The sequence below is a fragment of the Buteo buteo genome, chromosome 12 (assembly GCF_964188355.1).
Source record: "Buteo buteo chromosome 12, bButBut1.hap1.1, whole genome shotgun sequence".
Taxonomy (NCBI): Eukaryota; Metazoa; Chordata; class Aves; order Accipitriformes; family Accipitridae; genus Buteo; species Buteo buteo.
In genome coordinates, this window is record NC_134182.1 from 34,971,563 (window position 1) to 34,990,579 (window position 19,017).

A 19,017-nucleotide genomic window follows, 5' to 3' on the forward strand; every position below is an offset into this window, starting at 1 on the left:
AAAGAGACAATTAGGGAATCTCAGAATATGTATGTAGGCAAGAGAGGCGCTACACAAAAATAAGTGAGAAAAGGCAACATAATGAAAGAAGAGAACATTTCTATTCACCTCTCTGCTTTCTGATAATGTCAGAGGGACAAGGCATTACCCCTAGTAAAACTCTCTTATGGTTATAGAATGGAAGCATGTTGGTGCACTTCAGAGAATAGTCAAAAAATGACTATACGTGTTTTGTGTGGTTTGAACAACTGGCGGTTTGATAAGAAATACTGGAGATACCCATCCAGCTCAGTATAAGATTTCAGGGCAGGGGGGAAAGAAATAAAAGTGATGAATTTTGCTGCAGTTGCCACTTCTTTTGAGTGTCATGCAGTTCTGATCCTAAGACAGGACTGCAATTTGTTAAAAATGTGCTCCTGTCTCCTGTGTGGCAGTGCCCTATCAATCATCGCAGCAGTGTTAGGATTTCTGTGTGCAGGTACAACATTGCCTTGTCACAGGGTTGCCATATGACTTTGAGGAAAGGACAGTCCTAAAGCAGGGACGTTTTTAAGATTATACATAAATTTCAGGAATCCTTACCTTAAAATCAAACCTAGTTATCTGCAAAGAAGGGGGCTGAATAAAATGAAAATAGTAAATAATATTTTAAACAGTTGATTTCAATATTACTAAATAAAATTCTATTTCTTTTCCTGTGATTGGATTTTTTTTAATTATTTTGTTACTGGGATAAAACGGGAAGCTGGGAACTGGTAAAGCTGCATGATAGTAAGGATCAATTCTTCACTCTGCCACTTATTCTATGCACAGCTATACACAGATAACATTACAATTTCTGTGCCTTGGTTTCCCTATGAGGTAAGGAATAGGTATTCCTATTAATAACATCATGATTACTTTACAGGAGTGAGATGAGGCATTAGGAGTTTTCAGATCCACTGATAGTAAATGCTAAAAGGATTTCAGGTGTTGTTATTACAGTAACTGGGTTTCCACAGAAGATAATAAACAAGCTGAGAGAAAACGGTAAATAATAACACTCTTGAACGATTGACCTGACTTCCCCAGATACAGTTCCTTCCAAATAAGTTGGGCCTGGTTTTTTGTTTCTCTTGAGTTAGTATTGCTTCTCATCTTTGCTGCTGCACACGTTATACCCGGACTGTGTCAGCTGCGTAGCCAAAAGGGTGAGGGGAGTGGGGGGAGCTGCACTGCTTCACCCTATCTCACACCAGCCAAGGACACGCCAGCTGATGCTATCTGGGCAGCTGCTATCCCTTCATCTGCAATGGTAAATCTGTGTTTTCTCTCTTTGTATTAAAGCTGCGGAGAGGCAGAAATAACTGGGGCAAAGTTCTTAACAGCAGAATTGCGTAGCTTTTATTCCCTTGTTGCATAACACGTTATGTGAGTGCCTGAAACACCAAGACTTATCTTGAATTTAATGATGCAATTGCCCCATTCCATAGCAAACTGCAGGAATCACTAATTACATCTCTTAGAGGCCAAGCTATTCAGCTTACATCAAAAGAGCGGCTGGAAAAAATAATTACTGTTAACAAGTGAACTGAAACTATTATGCAGACTTCCCCAGTGTGCAGAAGCTCTAAGCCATAATCTGAATGAGATGGAGGATAACAAACAGCAAATGGTGTTAGAGCACGTGATATTTCCTGTGCCCTCTCTTAAAAAAAAAAAAAAAATTAAAAATAAAATCTGAGAGGTCAATGCAAAAAATAGGAGCACAGATTTCTGCCCTAGGGTCATAAAGACAAATTGGGATGCTGATGAGACACTGCTCTCTGCAGAGCCTCTGAGCCGAAGGAACAAATTAAATTATTGCCATCAACCAGCCCAGCCGAAGACCAGTTCAAAGACCCCTTCCCTTTTCTACTCTGCCTGCTTCCCGCTGGTCCTGTCAGCTCAGATGTCGTGAAGAAAATTCTCCTCCTTCTCTGGTGAGGAGTGAATGTGTGCTGTAAAGACTGGCTTGAAATAAAACTGGGCCACTCGCCAAACCTGGATTCAGGGCTCCAAGTTGTTCTAAAATAAGCACATTTACCTTCCCCCATGCGGTGAGAGCCCATCCCACGGCTATCTTCATCCTCTCCATCTCTCCTATGTTCTCTCTGCTCGCCTCCAGTGCCTCACCCCATACCGTACCCTGTTTCCCAAGCCTCACCAGTACTTTTCCAGGGCAGTGCTGGTCCTAACGCTGGCTCAGTCTTTGCACAGGGCACTGTAGAAGAGATCTGGGAGCTGAAACCCACCACCTCCCACAAGAACACATCTGTTGCCCCAGCATCACTACTATCTTGTGCCACAGTGCACATCAAGCTGTCTTTCCTTCCAAGGGAAAGAGGCCTTCAATTATCTTGAATTAAAGCCTCCACATCAGCAGTGTGGCTTGGCAGGACGCAGGACTGGGCAAGGTGGCACATGGCAAGGTCCTTATAAGCACATGGTTACAGCAGTCGTCAGAGTATTTATGCCTGAAGCTGGATCTAACTGTAAGCCTAAGTCTTGGTCTTTTGTTTCATTAATGGGGACATTGTAATCACTGTTTGGGGTAAGAAGAGATTTTTTTGACTTCCCAGGTTGTTAATTTGCTTTGACGCATCTGAGTCCTTTTGAGTATTAGCTAGGGAGAGGTTTCAGTATCTTTCAGGGATTCAGTAAGTATCCTTGTTATCTTTACACACCGTCAAAGACAGAATGTGGGGCCAGCTGAGCTGTCAATCAGACTTCATGTAGCAACTGCTATAATCTTAAAAAAAATAGAACCCAAAAGCTGAATTGGAAACATTTTCAATTTACAAAGGGGACTAGAGAAAACATTTTAGGAGAGGCATGTTGCAGAATGGGAGAGAGCTGGAACAGTAAAGCAGAACTGAAACCTCACCTGCCATACTTTATGAGACAATGAGAGAAAATAGCAGTGAGTTATATTGGTAGCAAGGTGACCCAAAGTGCTTTCACGGTTGAACTCACAACTTCCACAAAATAGTCATGGTTTAGGGCCTGTGAGCCAGAAATAAATTTAAACCTTGTATTTTTTTACACTGCCAGCCGTATTCCTTTCTTTCTTCTGTATTCTCCTGTCCTTGCTGAGTGTGACACTTAGAGCCTGTGATCTGTGGGACTGTTAGAGAAGAGAAGCAGGTGTGATGATAGCTTTAGTCTATTTATATCTACTTGAAATGTACCTCAACCTTGAAAATTCTCCCAGGCTCTTTTCTCTCTTTTTCAAACAATGTCATTGTTGTGGACAGCAACATACCCAGTTGGGAATCACTTACTATAGCCATGTGAAATACAGCTTACAAAATTTCAGATGGATACAAAACCACTCAGGCAGTGGAGATAGATCTAGAGGTACCTGGTCCAGTGGAATCAAGCTGTGAACAGCAAGGGAAATAGTCATCGCAGAGCACTGGATGACTCAGCACTGCCAAGAATTTCAAAGGCAACAACTTAGAGGTGGGCTTCAGAAAGGCTTGAGAGTATTACAGCCTCATTGTTGTCCTCATGAGGCTCTCCCATGATTCAGACAGGAGCTATCCCTTCCCTTGAGTTCAATCCACTTCATTCAGCATTCCCAGATGTCCTGTAACTCTTCCAGGTTCATTTCCTGAGGTTTCTTTACTTCAAATGCTTCACACCGCACTCCTGGGCATCTTAACAGCACCTGTATATAGGTTTACTGGGTAAGTTCAGACCACCCTGGCTCCTTCATTATCTTTCTTCCTCTGTTTTTGCCCTCTTTGCTCTCCTTAGCTGAGATGCAAATATGCTAAAATGCAAAGTAGTGCTCGGTATGCTCTGGGGCTTCCCCAGTGCCACAACCTTTTAAAGAGAGCAACCCAGAAAGCACTCTTCAAAACACCTGTCAGCCCAACTCTGGGCTGTACCCCATAACTAGGAGGTGTGAAACTCTGATCTCAGGCTGAGAAGTGCTCCTAACTTCTCTAATTGTCCATCAAGTGTTTATGCCTGGTCCCCTGTACGTGCCCCCAGGGAATCATCCAACTACTGAAAACCAGCCATTATCCATTCTGCCATTCGGCTATGGCAAAGAAAAGTGAAATAGGAACTGAAGGAAACAAGTGCTGTATTGTGAGACTTAATATAAAAATTACCAGCAAGCAGCGTGTGTGGGAGCCCTGCGAGCAGCTGACAGAAATGCCTCCCTCACACTGGCGGTTCCCCCGCAGTGGGGTGACTCGTGGGTAGCTGGCTCTGTTACTTTAGCAGATAGGGCCACAGGTAATGTTGTGTGCACCCCGGCACCCTGCCCTGCACCTTTACATTTAATGTGGGTGTGGGGAGCCCCAGCAGAGTACACCAGATATCCAGTGCCCCTCATGCAAGACTTACAGAATAGGACCACACATATTTGCTCATAAAGTAGAGAATGGCCAATAACTCTGATCAGTAAGGGAGGAATAGAAGTTCTTCACAGCAAATGATATTTAGCACTCCTGTTTCTAATCAGTCTCCATAGCACATACTTCCCATATCTCACAGGAACCATATACTCAAAGATGTCAGAAAAGATGAAACCACGGTTTTTGCTTTTCAGAAACTGGGTCAGGCTGGGCATTGTCTTCTTGGCACAATGATGCTTTTTTTTATAACAAACACTGACCACTTCATCAAGGCAAGCCTTTTTAATCTGTATAAAGAAGCCATATCTTGCATTCAGTCTTCTCCATGAGAAATTTAAGCTTATTTGAGCTATTTGTGTTCTTTATTGCACAGCAATTATCCTGCTGTGAAGGGATGGACTTAATGACCAAGCAGGTAATTTCTGTTGCTAATTTCTTTGCTTATATCTCAGGAGGGTGCATGTTGAAAATTCTTTTTAATAAAAAGAGCTTTCTTAACCTAGTGCACATAATTACACCACTGGTAAAGCACAGATATGTTCTACTTTTTAATAAATGACTCATGATTTTGCCTGCCTTGCTTTTCAGATGCTGAATGTGATCCATCTTGTAGGGATCTGATTCTTAAGAAGCCTTAAGCATGGCTTTTGAATATGTGGCCCCTTTGAAGTGTTACAAACTGTCTAAACCAAAAGCACCATAAAACTAGTTGATCGAAAATTTCATCTGCAGTTACACTATCTTTCTATACTGTAGTTGAGGTCAGGGGGAACTTTTTTTAACAAAGGCACTTGGATGCACAAGTGTCCTGACAAGAGACAGTCATTAAGTTTAGATGGCAGAGGACAAGCAGAAAATGGTGGAATCAACAGAAAATATGAGCTCATGGCCGATCATTTATTGCCATGTGTAAATTAATTGGTAGCCTCAGTGAGAATCTGACAGAGCTGGTCTAAGGATGGAATGAGGATTGCAAATCATAGCGTTGTTTTTTTTCCCAGCTATAACTGTACAGCATTAGACAATGACAGTGACTCACAGCCTTATGTGTAGTTCAGGCTATCGTATGTGTCATATACAGTCTCTTTCCGCTCAAAAATTTTGCCTCGGCAGAATGAGAGGATCTTTCCTATGATTTCTGGGCAGCTGGCATTATTTCTCACTAGCTCCGACCAGGCTATCATATATCCGGAAAGCTGGGATATTTCCTCAAAGCATTGATAGATCAGATGTGCAGTGCTTGACATGCAGGACCAACACATAAACATGTGGATGGTTTAGCGCATGTGCTCATAAACCCTACCCTTCTCAGGGGCATCAGCTGATGAGCACGTGCGTACACACTCAGCAGTGGGACGTATCCTAGAAGCATTGAATACTCTATAGGGCTCATTGCAATTATATGGCTCATTGCAGTTAGCCAAGTCTCACAACTTAGGGAGTGTCACATGTGTTAATTTAACAAATCCAATATAGAGGCAGTTTAATTTTCTGAGCAGATTAAAAAGGTTGGTTCCCAGTGACTAATCATGCCAATGCTCACCTATCGGCACGTTAACTGGAAACTGTAGCATGACAAATATGAAAAAGGAATGACACATACAGTGTTTCTATGAGGAGTTCTCAAGACTGTCAAGATGTGCACATTTTTTCACAAATATTTGAATAAAGAGTAGAGAGATTTTTCCCCTGGCAGTGAGTCAAATTATCTACAAGTGTATTTTTGGTGATTTCAGGGCAAAGATAACATTTCCTTATATAGCTGCATCAGAAAGATACTTTAAATGACTTCTGAAGACTGTCAATTTCTGTCTTTGGAGAGTGCCTATGAATCTGTGATCTGCACAGCACTTGAATTAACAGCTGTCTGAACCTAGTCAAGACCTCGTGGACATTACCAACAGAGAGTGCTGATCAGGCACCATATAAAGGAACAGAAAAACCAGACCATTCTCTTTTAAAATCACCTTGTCACGGCGCAGGAGAGCTTAGTGTGGAGAGAAGCCATGCCAAGTTAATGACAAGCGTCTGCTCAGACACCTGCTGTCCTAAACAACTTGACATGCTGCAATCATTGAGCAGTCATGGAGTGAAGCTGGGGAGGAGAAGGCTGGTGGCTGGTTGGGGAGGCAAACGGCACCCACGGGGCAGCCGCCGGTCAGGGGACGGATCCTGCCAGGGGAGGCCAGGTAGCAATGGGGTGCCTCGCTGGCCCTCTCCTCCGTGAGCTCTGCCAGCGGCAGACAGCTTTAAATCACCTCTCAACTGGTACGTAGCCCTCCCCTGCTGATCCTCTTTACTTTTCTGGGCTGGCTCCCAGCACCTAGCAGCTGTGAGAGGTTGCCAGCGTTTCGTGATGCTGCTCCCGCTCTCCTGGGAGGAGCTGGGAGCCGGAGGAAGGTGGGCTGAGGAGCAGAGCTCGGCCTCTTTGGCGTACAGCAATAAAACTGCAGGGTTGGCAGGGATGAGAAGGATCTTGCCAGGAGGGGAGTAAGAAAGATTTTTCATTTCGCATTTCCACTTTGTTTCTGATCACTTGCTCTGTTACAGGCTGAAGCGCCAGTGTGTACTTCAGCACAGAAAATGGGAGGCTGAGAGGGAGCCTGATCTCACTCGTTGCTAAGAGAGTAACCTAATTTGCAGCAGATGGTGTTTATTGTTACTTCCCATCTGCATGAGGATTAAGAATTCTTCTCAGAAGAAAACGATGCAGCCTGACAGCATCCCAGTAGGAAGGGGCAAAATTAATTCCAATCAAATATAGCTTTTCTCACAAAAGACAGGTTTTCCTGAACATTTGAATAAGCGTAACTTAAATAAAGTTTAAGATTTCTTAAAAAATAATATCACTCTAAGTTTCTAGCTGTGCAGAGTCATTTTTAAAAATGTACGGGAATGGAGTCAAGTAAAGGTTAAGCACATTGCCTCTGATCAAAAAGGAACTTAATGCCAGAGCTGAGATTAAAGTTTCAGCTCTCCACGGTCTTAGACCACGATGCAGTCCCACAAAGGAACTGATAGCACATCTTGTAAGCATCTGTCCTTGGCCCAAGCACTGATAAAAGAGAGCTATGGGTATGCTGTCTATGAAGGACCGGTCCCTTAAAACTGCAGATGTCTCTCTTATGTTCGGCTCTCATTGACCAATGTTGCCCCATGGCTCAGCATGTCTTTTTGTACATATTAAGAAACTAAATTTTTGCTCTATAACTTGGCATAATCCATCTGAAGTCATAAGAGTTATACCAAGGTGATTAGTACAGTGAGCCTCATTATAGTCTGCCTGGGGTTTTTTTGTATCCTTTACTGTAAAATTCACACCTTGCATATACCACTGCCACTATGACTTTCAGTTGTGCCCAGACTTTAATGAGCACACAAACATTAACACAACTACAACTTAGAAACACAGATGAAACTTTAAAATAGACATGGAAGGAACTGACAGTGGACAAAGCAAAAAATAATAGTATTCAAAACAGAGATAGCAAAAGAACAAAGAATTAAGTGATAATTTGATCAAATACGTATTCATGTATAATGGCAACTTGCCTTAATATGTGGGCCAGTCCCCAGACTGCAATGGTTATACTGTATTTATAGTGTACTTTAACTTCTGCTCTCTGTACGCTTATAGATTCATTTTTTGACCAGCATGCCCTCTTTTCCTTCCTGCAGTTTATATCCTAGAAGAAAAAGCAGAATCTGGCTATTTTTCTGGCATTTCTAGAAATCAGGCAGCCCCTGGCAGATGGCTGGTGGTGCACGAGCAGATTGACTGGGTATGTCAGGGAATTTGTGGCATTCCAGGCAACGGGAATGTGTCTGAGGCCGGCAGACCTGACCAAAACACCTGCCTGGACTGCAGTAGACAGCCATCCCTTGCATGGCGGCTACACCGTTCATCTGTACATTCACAGCAAATCTGAAGCAGCTGGGGTATGTCTGATATCTGGCATATGTGCTGCATAAATAGAAATCTCACTCTAGGATTTCCTGAACATAAGTCTGGAAGTCCTACATGCATCTGTAGCAGGTATTTTAGTGGTTGGTAATTTAATGCAAAAATCATGGCAGCATTAAGTCATGTGGTATATAGTCTTCTTGAGACTTGCAGTGCAAAAGGCACGGCAGCAGTGGCACATGTATATATGGTGATGTTGGCCAGAAGATGCTTTGCCATCTTAAAGTACATTTATTAAAATCCTCAGATGTGTATTTTTCCTCTTAACTGACTTATACAATAATGGCATATCTGAGCCTTTTTCATTGTTTCCTCTCTTGTGGTGTTATTAGGTCGACTCTGTGTGTGCGAGTGTACACCTATGTGCAATATCTATTATACATACACCACAACTCACACATTTTCCCATGTGGAGTTTCTCTTCCAACTTGGTTATGCTCGTGCCTCTTAACTGAGCTGTGCAAGAAACTTTGCAGGCTTTGTTCCCTGGGGTCTTGTAATGGAGGATCTGTTTGCTACCTAAAAAGTCATCAAGTTCAACGCAGCTTGGCCATCCCAACCAGATCTATGCTTACTGCACACTCATAAAATTTGCTCCCATTTCACACGAAGTGCTTCTGCTCCAAACTTTGTGCTCTTTAAGTAATTTTTTTACCGTTTGGAAAAAGTGCACAGATTTCTATGTTTCTGTGAACCATTAGTGACATCCAGTGGCTACCAGTGCAAATGCTAAAAATGCATAACCCCTGTTGTCAAGGGACACTTAAACTTCCATCTCTTTCTCTAACAGAAAGCTATTAGAAAAAGGAGAAGGGAGGAAAATTTGTGTTTCCTGGTTCTTCCACAACACATTCTTACCGTGGATTTGATTATACCTCACTGAAGTTGCAACATACAACTGTTATCTTTCCTTTGTGATAACTGTAAGAAACTATTGAGGTCCCTTAAGAAAGCAAGTGCCTGAAACCATGCCATCTCCAAACAAAACACAGATACAGATCACAATGCAAAACAAACAAACAAACAAACATGTGAAACCACTGAAAAATATAAACCAGATACATATAAGGGTTTTACTAGGTAGTGTGCCTGGCAGAGTAAGACAAGCTGAAGAAACAATACAGAATGAAAGAAAAGCAACAGCAGTGATCTTCTGGAGAGTCATAGCATCATAGAACCACAGAACTAAGGGATCATTTGGGTTGGAAGGGACCATTAAAGATCATCTAGTCCAACCCCCCTGCCAGGGACAGGCACATCTTCCACTAGACCAGGATGCTCAAAGCCCCATCCAGCCTGGCCTTGAACTCTTCCAGGGATGGGGCATCCACAATTTCTCTGGGCTACCTATTCCTATGTCTCACCACCCTCACCGTAAAAATTTTCTTCCTTATATCCAATCTAAATCAACCCTCTTTCAATTTAAAACTTTCAGTTGTTCCTTGTCCTGTCACTACAGGCCTTAGTAAAAAGTCTCTCTCCATCTTCCTTACAAGCCCCCTTTATATATTGAATGGCTGCAAGAAGGTCTCTCTGGAGCTTTCTCTTCTCCAGGCTGAAAAAACCCAATTCTCTCAGCCTTTCTCCATAAGAGAGGTGTTGCAGCCCTATGACCATTTTCATGGCCCTCCTTGTGAATAATGTAATCCTGATGAAAAGCTTTACAGGCACTTTTGGGCAGAGCACTGGCTAAAGGAGGTTTGGATCCACAGACCAATACATTGTGCTGTTGTTTGAACCTTCTTGTCTTAAAAAAGGTAAGCTTTTGTACTTTGTTGTAATAAGCACATTATCAAAGAAATAAACAACTCAACCATCTGTTTCCCTTCCTGATAGAAATAAGTTGATAGTTGCTGAATTTTGGGTAAGAGTGTATCAGATATAGGCAGTTATCTAAGTTCCAGTTTTGCTACTTTTGTGCTGCCTGGGATATCACTGAATTCCAGTTAGCCAGCTAACGAGTCAACAACCCAGAAGAGATTTTCAGATGAACTCAAAATAATTAAGTCCCATTTTGAGAGCTTTCCTCAGTGTCTTCGTGAGCATGTCAGGAGGAGGAGAAGGTGGAAACCCACAGCCTTTTTTTAGTTCTTATTTGGGGCACTGAGGTAGGATGCTGTAAGTTAAGCAGCTCCTTTATGCTATGATTTGTTTGTGCACAGCAACTCAAGCATGACAGAGCTGAAGCCCCCTCCTTCCCTGCCTCCCCTCCTGCCTCCTTCCCTCATCATCTCTCTGTACTCAACATATCTTTGACGTAAAGTATTAGTCTATACTTAACACATCAGGGAAAGGGGACGGTTCTGCAATATTTTAACAGGATATGTGTTCAAAACATGTTTTAAGCTGGTCCATTTTCATACTGCAGTTTACATTCCACATGCATTCACTATAGATCTTATAGCAGGTATCATAGAATCTTAGAATCATAGAACAGCCCAGGTTGGAAGGGACCTTGAAAGATCATCTGGTCCAACATTTCATGGGAAAGGGAGCCCAGATGAAATTACCTAGCGCTCTTTCCAATCCCATCTTGAAAACCTCCAGCAATGACAACTCCACCACATCCCTGGAGAGGTTGTTCCAGTGAATGATTGCTCTTACTATAAAAAAATTCTTTCTTATGGCAAGATGTATGTTTGTTTATATCATACATATAAAATCCTATTTTAATATAGTCACAAAACAATGGCATTACTGCATTTTATAGTTGACTTCCAAGACCCACCACTCGAGGAATTTGCAAACTTCTTTACCTTGTTCATTTAGGACCAAGGCTTTTTTAAGCATGACTGCAGCCTCACTGGCTGCAGCAGGATTATTTACACCTTGGAGTTAGGCACATGTTGCAGTGACTGACAGTTATCACAGAAATCAGCAGCATTCACTCATGGACTTCTGTGTTCAGGACTGCAACCAGGGACATAAACTCTTCTACCTGTATTCATGTAAGCAATTCTATTCCCAAAAGAAAACAAAATAAAGGCACTCAGTAAGATGCCAGTATTAGTAAAATACCCTTTTCTGCCTTTAACTTCTATTTATTAATTGGTGTTCATTGTTTTTAACATCTACTGAAAGCAGCTAACACAGAACTTTTCTTCCACGATTTTGCCAGAGAGACAAGCGATACATTGATGGAGATATCATTTTAGGAAGGCAAGATATTGAAAATAATTAATCAGCACTGGTACGTTAGTTTGTCTAATACTATCTACATTTCCTGAAGGTTCTTGGTACCCGGAGTGTTTACCACAAATTAATTGTAGTATCTCTGTCCCTGCATGCAGCAGACTGTCACGCTTTTCTCCTTTATCATAAATTGTACATAATGCCTTCAGCTTTTTAAAACAATAAAACCAGAGAGAAATCTTAAGAATGTGGTGGGAGGTAAACCTAGCTGCTTTCCTTCCCAATTTAACTGATATATACTGGAATGAAAGTATTTCCAAGATAGTGGATTAGTCATTGGCAGCTTTCAGGAGAATGATGATACAATTATATGAAACATCATTTGTCATATCATTACGCATCCCTTGAAATGTTCTTTATTTGAGAATAAGAAAGGATGCTGGAATCTTTAAAATTCAGCACCCACACAAGAGCTAAAAGTAGCTCTTCTACTGTCTGGCACCTACATCATTCCTATTCAGATAATAGCAATAATACTGAGACAGACTTTCAGATGCTCTCTCTTAATTCATCTAATGGTTCCATTAATGATATGTTATCCAAAACCTGCAGATTAAATAGTGATTACAGTTTTCACAAGAAATCATTAAGTGTCATGTCTTTGTGGTTGGGAAAGGATGATGGGAAAAAGAGTTTAAAACTGTGTTTTCTAAGCCTGGAAATCTGGGAATGACAGAGATGAGAGGAAAGGAAAGGGATGAAGGGGCTTGGAATAGAAATAAACTAAATAGTCCTAGCACAAAAATAATGGAAGTAAAGAGAGCTTCGTATGACTCTTTGGAATGGCTAATTCCCTCACTGCTTTGCTAGTCTCTTCTGTCTTGCAGAAACTTTACTTTGTGCATCACTGGCCCAGGTGAAGATGGCTGTTCAGGGACAGCGTGTGGAAACAACCCATGAGTCCTAATTCTGGTTTTACTGTTAACTTACTGAAATTGCTATATTGCAATTTCCATTGGCAAATGATTATATTCCACAAACTTCATATTTAATTTACATTGATATCAATTAATACGAAGACTGTAAAGAGCTCATCAAAAAACAAACTGAAGTGGAAGCATACTTTTTGTTTCCTCAAGGAACTTCGTAATTAGAGCTTTGTAAACAAAAACATAAATGGCAACAGTCGGTCTTTTTAGAGCAAGCTTTGTCTTGGATAATACATAAGACCTTAAAAAAGTAGGGGTAACTCCTTTGTTAAGGAGTTAACACTAAAAGCTGGTTAGAATTTTAATGTCAAGCATCCAGCTCATTAGATTAAAAAGATAGCTGAGCAGTAATGTGGCTTTGTTCCTGTACAAGAATGTAGACATTTAAATATCACAACATAAGAAAACTTTTTTGATCTGATACATATAGTCATAGCTATCACAAAAACGTGCCAGTGTGGATTTATGTGGTGGCTGTACCTTTTCTGCTCTCTAGCTGACAACACGTGACAGCTATAAACCATGCCTGCCAACATTTGAGATCTCTAAGAGGGTGGGACATTGTGAAATGTGTCAGCCTTGAAGAGCTTTCCAAAGGGACAGGGTGAAAGCAAGCAGTGGCAATTAGCATGGAAGAAGCCAGCCAGCAGGTGCACGTGCCCACCACGTTCATCACTGAACTGCTCGGCTCTTCATACTACTTTATAACTCAGGGAAGTCCTAATGAACTCAGTGCCAGCCGTGAATCACTGGCACAAATCGTTGCTGGTTACAGGCCAGCTGGGCTCTGCGGAAGCGCTGCTGGAGTTAGGTGGGGATGTACACATTAGCTCTGCTGAAATCTTAGCTGCCCAAAGAGGTCTGGGGGTCCTCCGGCCCAGCGTACTGCTGCAACGCCACTGAACCCACACCCGTCAGGTCCGGGGAGTCTTCTCCACCCTTGGCAGTGGAGCAGCCGGCAGAGCTACAGCGGATGCGCCCTTACAACTGTTTGGTAAGGCGCTGGGCTCGCTCCTCGTTTGAGCTCACCGAGACAGAATTAAATCCATAAAACGTACGTGCGAGGAACAAGATCGTTTGCTGTCTTCCATCCTGAGGCGGCAGACAGCAGGGAGGCTTTTTAGAGCTAAATTTGTCTTCACTAAGGCATAAGTGACCTTGAACAAAAGATTTTGAAGGAAACAAGACCCTAACAGAAGAGCCTGCTGAAAAGCTGGGGGACAGAGGAGGTAAATTATGCTCTGACTCAATTCCTGATGCTCAGGACCACGTGGGCACAAACTGCAATAAATTCAAACATAAGGAAAAGCTTTTTTTTTTGCTGTTAAGAGCCATCAGACCCTGGCACAGCTTGCCCAGAGATGCTGTGGCGCCCCTACCCCAGCGATACCCAAAGCCTGAGGGGACAGGGCCCTGGACCTCCAGCTCTGGGTGACCCTGCTCAGGGCCCCAGGGGGCTGCACCGTACCATTTCCTGGAGCCCCATCCCACCTCCGCAGCCCTGGGTCTCCATGGCTTGTGCCGCGGCCCTGACAACTCGCCCCCACAGCTTTATGTGATCAGGTCAGTTTTACGTGCCGGGGGCCCGCCGTGGGGCACCAGGCACCCACTTCAGCAGCACAGCCCAGCTCCCCTGACTTCACGGGGTGGCAGGAACCAGAAAACTTCCTCCGAAGAGGCTGGGGAGGCCAACTTTAAAGGCCCGGTGCCCCACACCTCGGCACGAATTCCACTCCCACCACCCGCCCGCCCCGCCATTTTGAGCTCCCTGCCGCGCCCCCGCCAGCCCCGGTCCGGTGCCGCCTGCAGGGCCGCTGGGAGCCCTCCAGGGGGCGCTACCGCGGGGGCGTGCGGCCGCGGCGCCTCTCTTGGCGCACTCCCTGGCCTGCCGGCCGGTGCCGTGCTGGCGGAGGAGGCGTTGCTGTGGTAGCGGCGGGTACTGCCGCCGCCTTGGGCCTGCCGGGCCGGGCCGGGGCCGGGGCCGGGGCCGGACGTGGAGGCGAAGAAGATGAACCTGCCGCGGGGCCCTGAGAACCTCTGCTTTGACAAGGACGAGTTCATGAAGGTGAGCGGGGGCTGCGGAAGGGCGCTGTGGGCCCGGGGGGGCCTCCTGAGGAGCCGAGTGGCGGGTTGCCTGGGGCGGTGAGAGGGGCCCGGAGCCTTGGGCCGGGATCTTTTAAGCTCCACCATGGGATTTTTTTTGCTCGGGAGAAGCGCTGAGTGTGTCACTGAAAGGGGGGGGATCCGGGCTGTTTGCAAAGCCAGGCGGTTTGCACCTCGGGGGTTGTGTCCAAGCAGGGGCTGCGTCTGAGCCTGGCGAGGCTGAACCGGAGTTGGAGCGGAGGGAGAGGCCTGCCCGAGGAGACAGCCGGAGGGTTTTTAACCGGGGGATCCCAGTGCCTCTGTCCCGGGCCGGGGCCGGGTGCTGCAGCTCACCTCCTCGGTCCGAGTCATAGTTCCTCCGAATCGCCCTCGGCGCGCTTTGGAGCCAAGTTGCAGGTAGACTGAGAAGCAGAGTTTAGGCCTCGTTGCTTGGAGAGGTTAAAGTAGTTCGTAATACTGTATTTCGTCTTGTGGTTGGTTTTGTTTAAAGCTTATACAGGGAATATACAACCCTGTATTTTGGAGAGCTAGTCTTTCAGGTACTCTTACCCACGACATTGTGTGCTTTTGAGATTAAAGACCAAGACTTTGGGAAACTGCTACCTTAAGTAGCCTTTTTGCCCCCCAGAGCTTTAGTTTGGTGGGCTCACTGGCATATGGAATACTTTATTTTGGGGCGGGGAGGGGTGTGTTCCTGGCTTGAACTTTTTACTTAGATCCTTCTCTCTTTCCTGTTTCGTTTTCAGCCGGATTTTGATGTTGATCACTTTGTATCAGACTGCAGGAAACGTGTGCAGTTGGAAGAGCTTAGAGAGGATCTGGAGCTCTATTACAAACTCCTTAAAACTGCTATGGTGGAACTCATAAATAAGGACTATGCAGATTTTGTTAATCTCTCAACAAATCTAGTAAGTGTTATTCAGTTGTACTGTGTAGTTCAGTCTTAATGCAGTTTAGTGGGCTTTTTATTTTTCACATGAAAACTTTAGGCCTTTTATTTTGCATTGTTAGAATTTGGATGTCTTGAACTGTGACCCCTTGCACTGAGAGAAACTGAAAGACCATTCCTGTAGAACTTAGCTACTGTACAGAATTGCTGTTGGCCTGTAATAAATGCTTTAGACATATGCTTTTTGTCTTGAAAAACTAATTCATTAGCAAGTCAGACTCAAGGCAAGCTTTTTGTTCAAACTGCCAGTAGTTGTAAAACTGAAGGAAGTAAATAGTTAAAATAGAATAGGAATTATACAGATAAGGCCATTCTGAAGGATTCTTTTAGGAATCTTTAAACTTACTATACAGTCAATATATCTTAAAAAAAACCCCAAACAACCTGCTTGACTGAAAATTGTAATCATTTTCATATTAAAATGTCTTGCCCACTGTGTCTTCTGCTCTTTCACCCCAATTCATCCAGGTTCCAATTATACAGGTTCAAAGATTGAGATTTAACATTTTTATGGGTAGAAAAATTTCCATAGGTCAAAATTTTCTTTAATTTTTGGCTTTGTGTGACAAGCAGTCTGAAATCTTTATGCCTGTATTTGAGGTAACATATTTTTGCGTTGCATTTAAAACTGGAGACTATGAAGGGATATCTTTTTTCGGTTCTTTTTTAGTATCTGTAAAATGATAGGCTTTGTCAGTAATTCCCATATGAAGTTATCAAAAAAGTAATTAATGTTTTTATGGTAATTTCTTTAGGTTGGCATGGACAAGGCTCTTAATCAGCTTTCAGTACCCTTGGGACAGTTAAGGGAAGAAGTTATGGTATGCTCAAAACGATCATTATACACAGCTTGGTAAACTTCAGCTTGCTTTCATACAATGTACAGAATGTCTTTTACTCATATTAGTAATTATTATAATAAACTCTTTGGAAATTGATGACTTAGAGTGGTAGTAGGAGAGGCATTGTGTTTTCAAGCAGTTGAAGTAGCACTAAATTTACATTTTCTATAGTGCCTTTCAACCAAGAGAAAAAGGACTCCTTAAACATGAAAATGAATGGACTCTTGCAGGACAAGTCTGTGGTGAAATACTGAAACTGTTTTAATATTTGCATAACTTAAAGATGGTAGTAAATAACTCAGATGCAACACAGTCCCATTAAGGACTCTTTTTGCTCGGTCCTGTGGTTTAACCATAAAAGATCACCCTCTTGAAGGTGAGTCTTATTCTGGCTCTTCCACAGTGACTTGGTATTTAGCAAAGGGCAATTTTTTATCATCTTGGCAGCCAGTTCAAAAGGATGTTTGCTGCATAAATGTGCCTTCAAAATATCACCTTGATGTCTAAAACAGCAAATAGGTTCAGTTAGCATAGAGAAATATTTATTATGTGAAAAATGCTACTTAAATCTGATTTATAACTTCAGTTTCAAGACAAAAAATCATATTGGTTTTATTGCCTGTTTCTGGGTGAAAGGTGGTTTGTTCTCTGTAAGGTACTAAAAGAACACTTCTGGTTGAAATAGTGATATTTGTGATAGTAGTACTTAAGGAGCAGATTACACTTTCAGTTATTTAGTCTTATTTCTGGCTTTTTCACTTAGAGGGCAGTTGATGTATTGTAGCTTTTATTAGTCCTATATTCTTATTTATCTGTCTTCTGGTTTAAGTTTAGATATTTGAGTTAAGGTTTTTTTTAAACCTGGCTGGAAAGCCAGCTTGACATATTGACTTTCTCTCTCACAGAGTCTTAAGTCATGTGTCAGTGAAGGAATTCAAGCGGTAGATGACCGGATGGCTAAACAAGAAGATATTAGAAGAAAAAAGGTACAACAGATAAATTATTACCTTGAAAAGATCCTCCTTAGGATGACTTTGTTTTTGTCGTTAACCCAGAGAGAATGAAATTTTAAAAGTTCTAGGCTGTCTAGATGCACACTGTGCAGGATTTTGTACCTGTAAAAATAATTGTTGACATTTTGGTTGACAGACTTCATTTTTTACAGTGTCTAGTTGATTATAAATCTTTATTTTACTTTATTTGCCAAAAACATATTTGTTTGATTTGGTTGGGGTTTTTAAATTATAGTTACTCTTGTTTCTGCTTGTAGTAGTATATAAACTTGCTTATTATGAATGTAATTGAAATACAGCAGTTTAATTTTTATACGGGGGGACACGCACCAACACTTGTCCTTGTGCTTAACTTGGAAAAAAATCAGGGATAAGAACAGCTGTTCTACGTCTGTGACAAATATTTGTTTGTGGGGGTTTGCGGACTTATGTGAACAATACTTCAACTGAGATATGACTCAAGTATTAAGATGGAGGAAGAAAACTTACACCAGCAAAAAAAACCCAAACCTAAAAAAGAGTCCAAACTATCTTTAAGGTCATTAGGTAATGTAAATTGGGAGTGGGGTCAGACATGAAAAATCTTTCTTCAATTACAGATGTGTGTCCTGAGACTTATTCATGTTATTCAGTCTGTTGAGAAAATTGAGAAGATTCTACATTCCCAAGGCACTAAAGAATTGTCCTCATTAGAGGGAAACAGGTAAAAAATATGTCATGTTCAGTTTTGCTTGTAACTGTGGACTAACGTAATTTCATGGTATTGTAGATGAATTTACAAGCATTAGGATATATGTTTGGAAGAGTAACTCTGATGGAATAAGTGACTGTTATATTAGTATTTTCTCAGTTTTAGTCTTCTGCAAACTGGTCATTCACAGAACATGTAACTTAGCCTCCAAAGTTCTGAATTACTTGTAGTGCTTTCAGTAAACATTAAGTTTGCATGCAATAATTTTTTTTTTCTTGGAAGTCACTAATCCTGTTGTGTCTGAAATACTCTCTACAGTATAGTTCATTCCAATATCATTTGGAAGTAAAATGGGATATAGCGTTTCTCGTTTTCTCTGCTTATGTATGACTGAAAGGACTGTTGGAAGAATAGTCTGAAGCAGGCAAGCCACACATGTAATGCTTCTGGTATAAGGAAGGTTTGTGACAAATTCCAGTCACACTTCCAAGTTTTGTTTTTTAACAACTACATGGAAAGTGTCCTCTCCCTCTGCCTTTGCTGAGGGATGGAAGATGTCTTTCAGCCAGTTTTGGAACTGATGTACCAGCCACACGCTTGAAATAGTTGACTGGGATGCAAGTGCAACTTAAGCTGGACGAAAAAAGACAATTTTGTGAATGAACCTCTTTGAATGTGAGACTGTCTCTTCAGTTTAGTGCACTGGATCACATGGTAGTGAGTGGGGGGAGGTAGACAGAAGAATAGGTTGATACCTAGAGGGACAAAGCATATGCAGATGTTTTCAGTCAGGGCGAGGCACTTGGCAGAATTATGTTTGGAAGCAAGGTTGTACTCGAGTGGCTGAAAATTTGGCTAATTACTGGGAGTATGTAGACCTGAGAAGGGTAGGACTGTTTCTCTAGAGATACCTGTCATTAGTTTTACCACATAAAGGGAAAAT

General features: G+C 42.4%; 1 protein-coding gene across 2 annotated transcripts in view; it reads left to right on the forward strand.

The window, feature by feature from the left end:
* The first annotated feature begins 14,374 nt into the window (after positions 1-14,374).
* COG2 (component of oligomeric golgi complex 2) overlaps positions 14,375-19,017 on the forward strand; it is a 31,911-nt gene continuing 27,268 nt past the window's right edge. The window contains exons 1-5 of one of the 2 annotated variants that reach the window (XM_075043310.1): positions 14,375-14,541; positions 15,326-15,487; positions 16,284-16,349; positions 17,276-17,356; positions 17,983-18,086. In XM_075043310.1, the coding sequence (XP_074899411.1) occupies positions 14,485-14,541; positions 15,326-15,487; positions 16,284-16,349; positions 17,276-17,356; positions 17,983-18,086 (470 nt within the window). In that variant the 5' untranslated portion in view covers positions 14,375-14,484. The remainder of the gene's footprint in view (positions 14,542-15,325; positions 15,488-16,283; positions 16,350-17,275; positions 17,357-17,982; positions 18,087-19,017) is intronic. The other variant, XM_075043311.1, reaches the window with a different exon arrangement.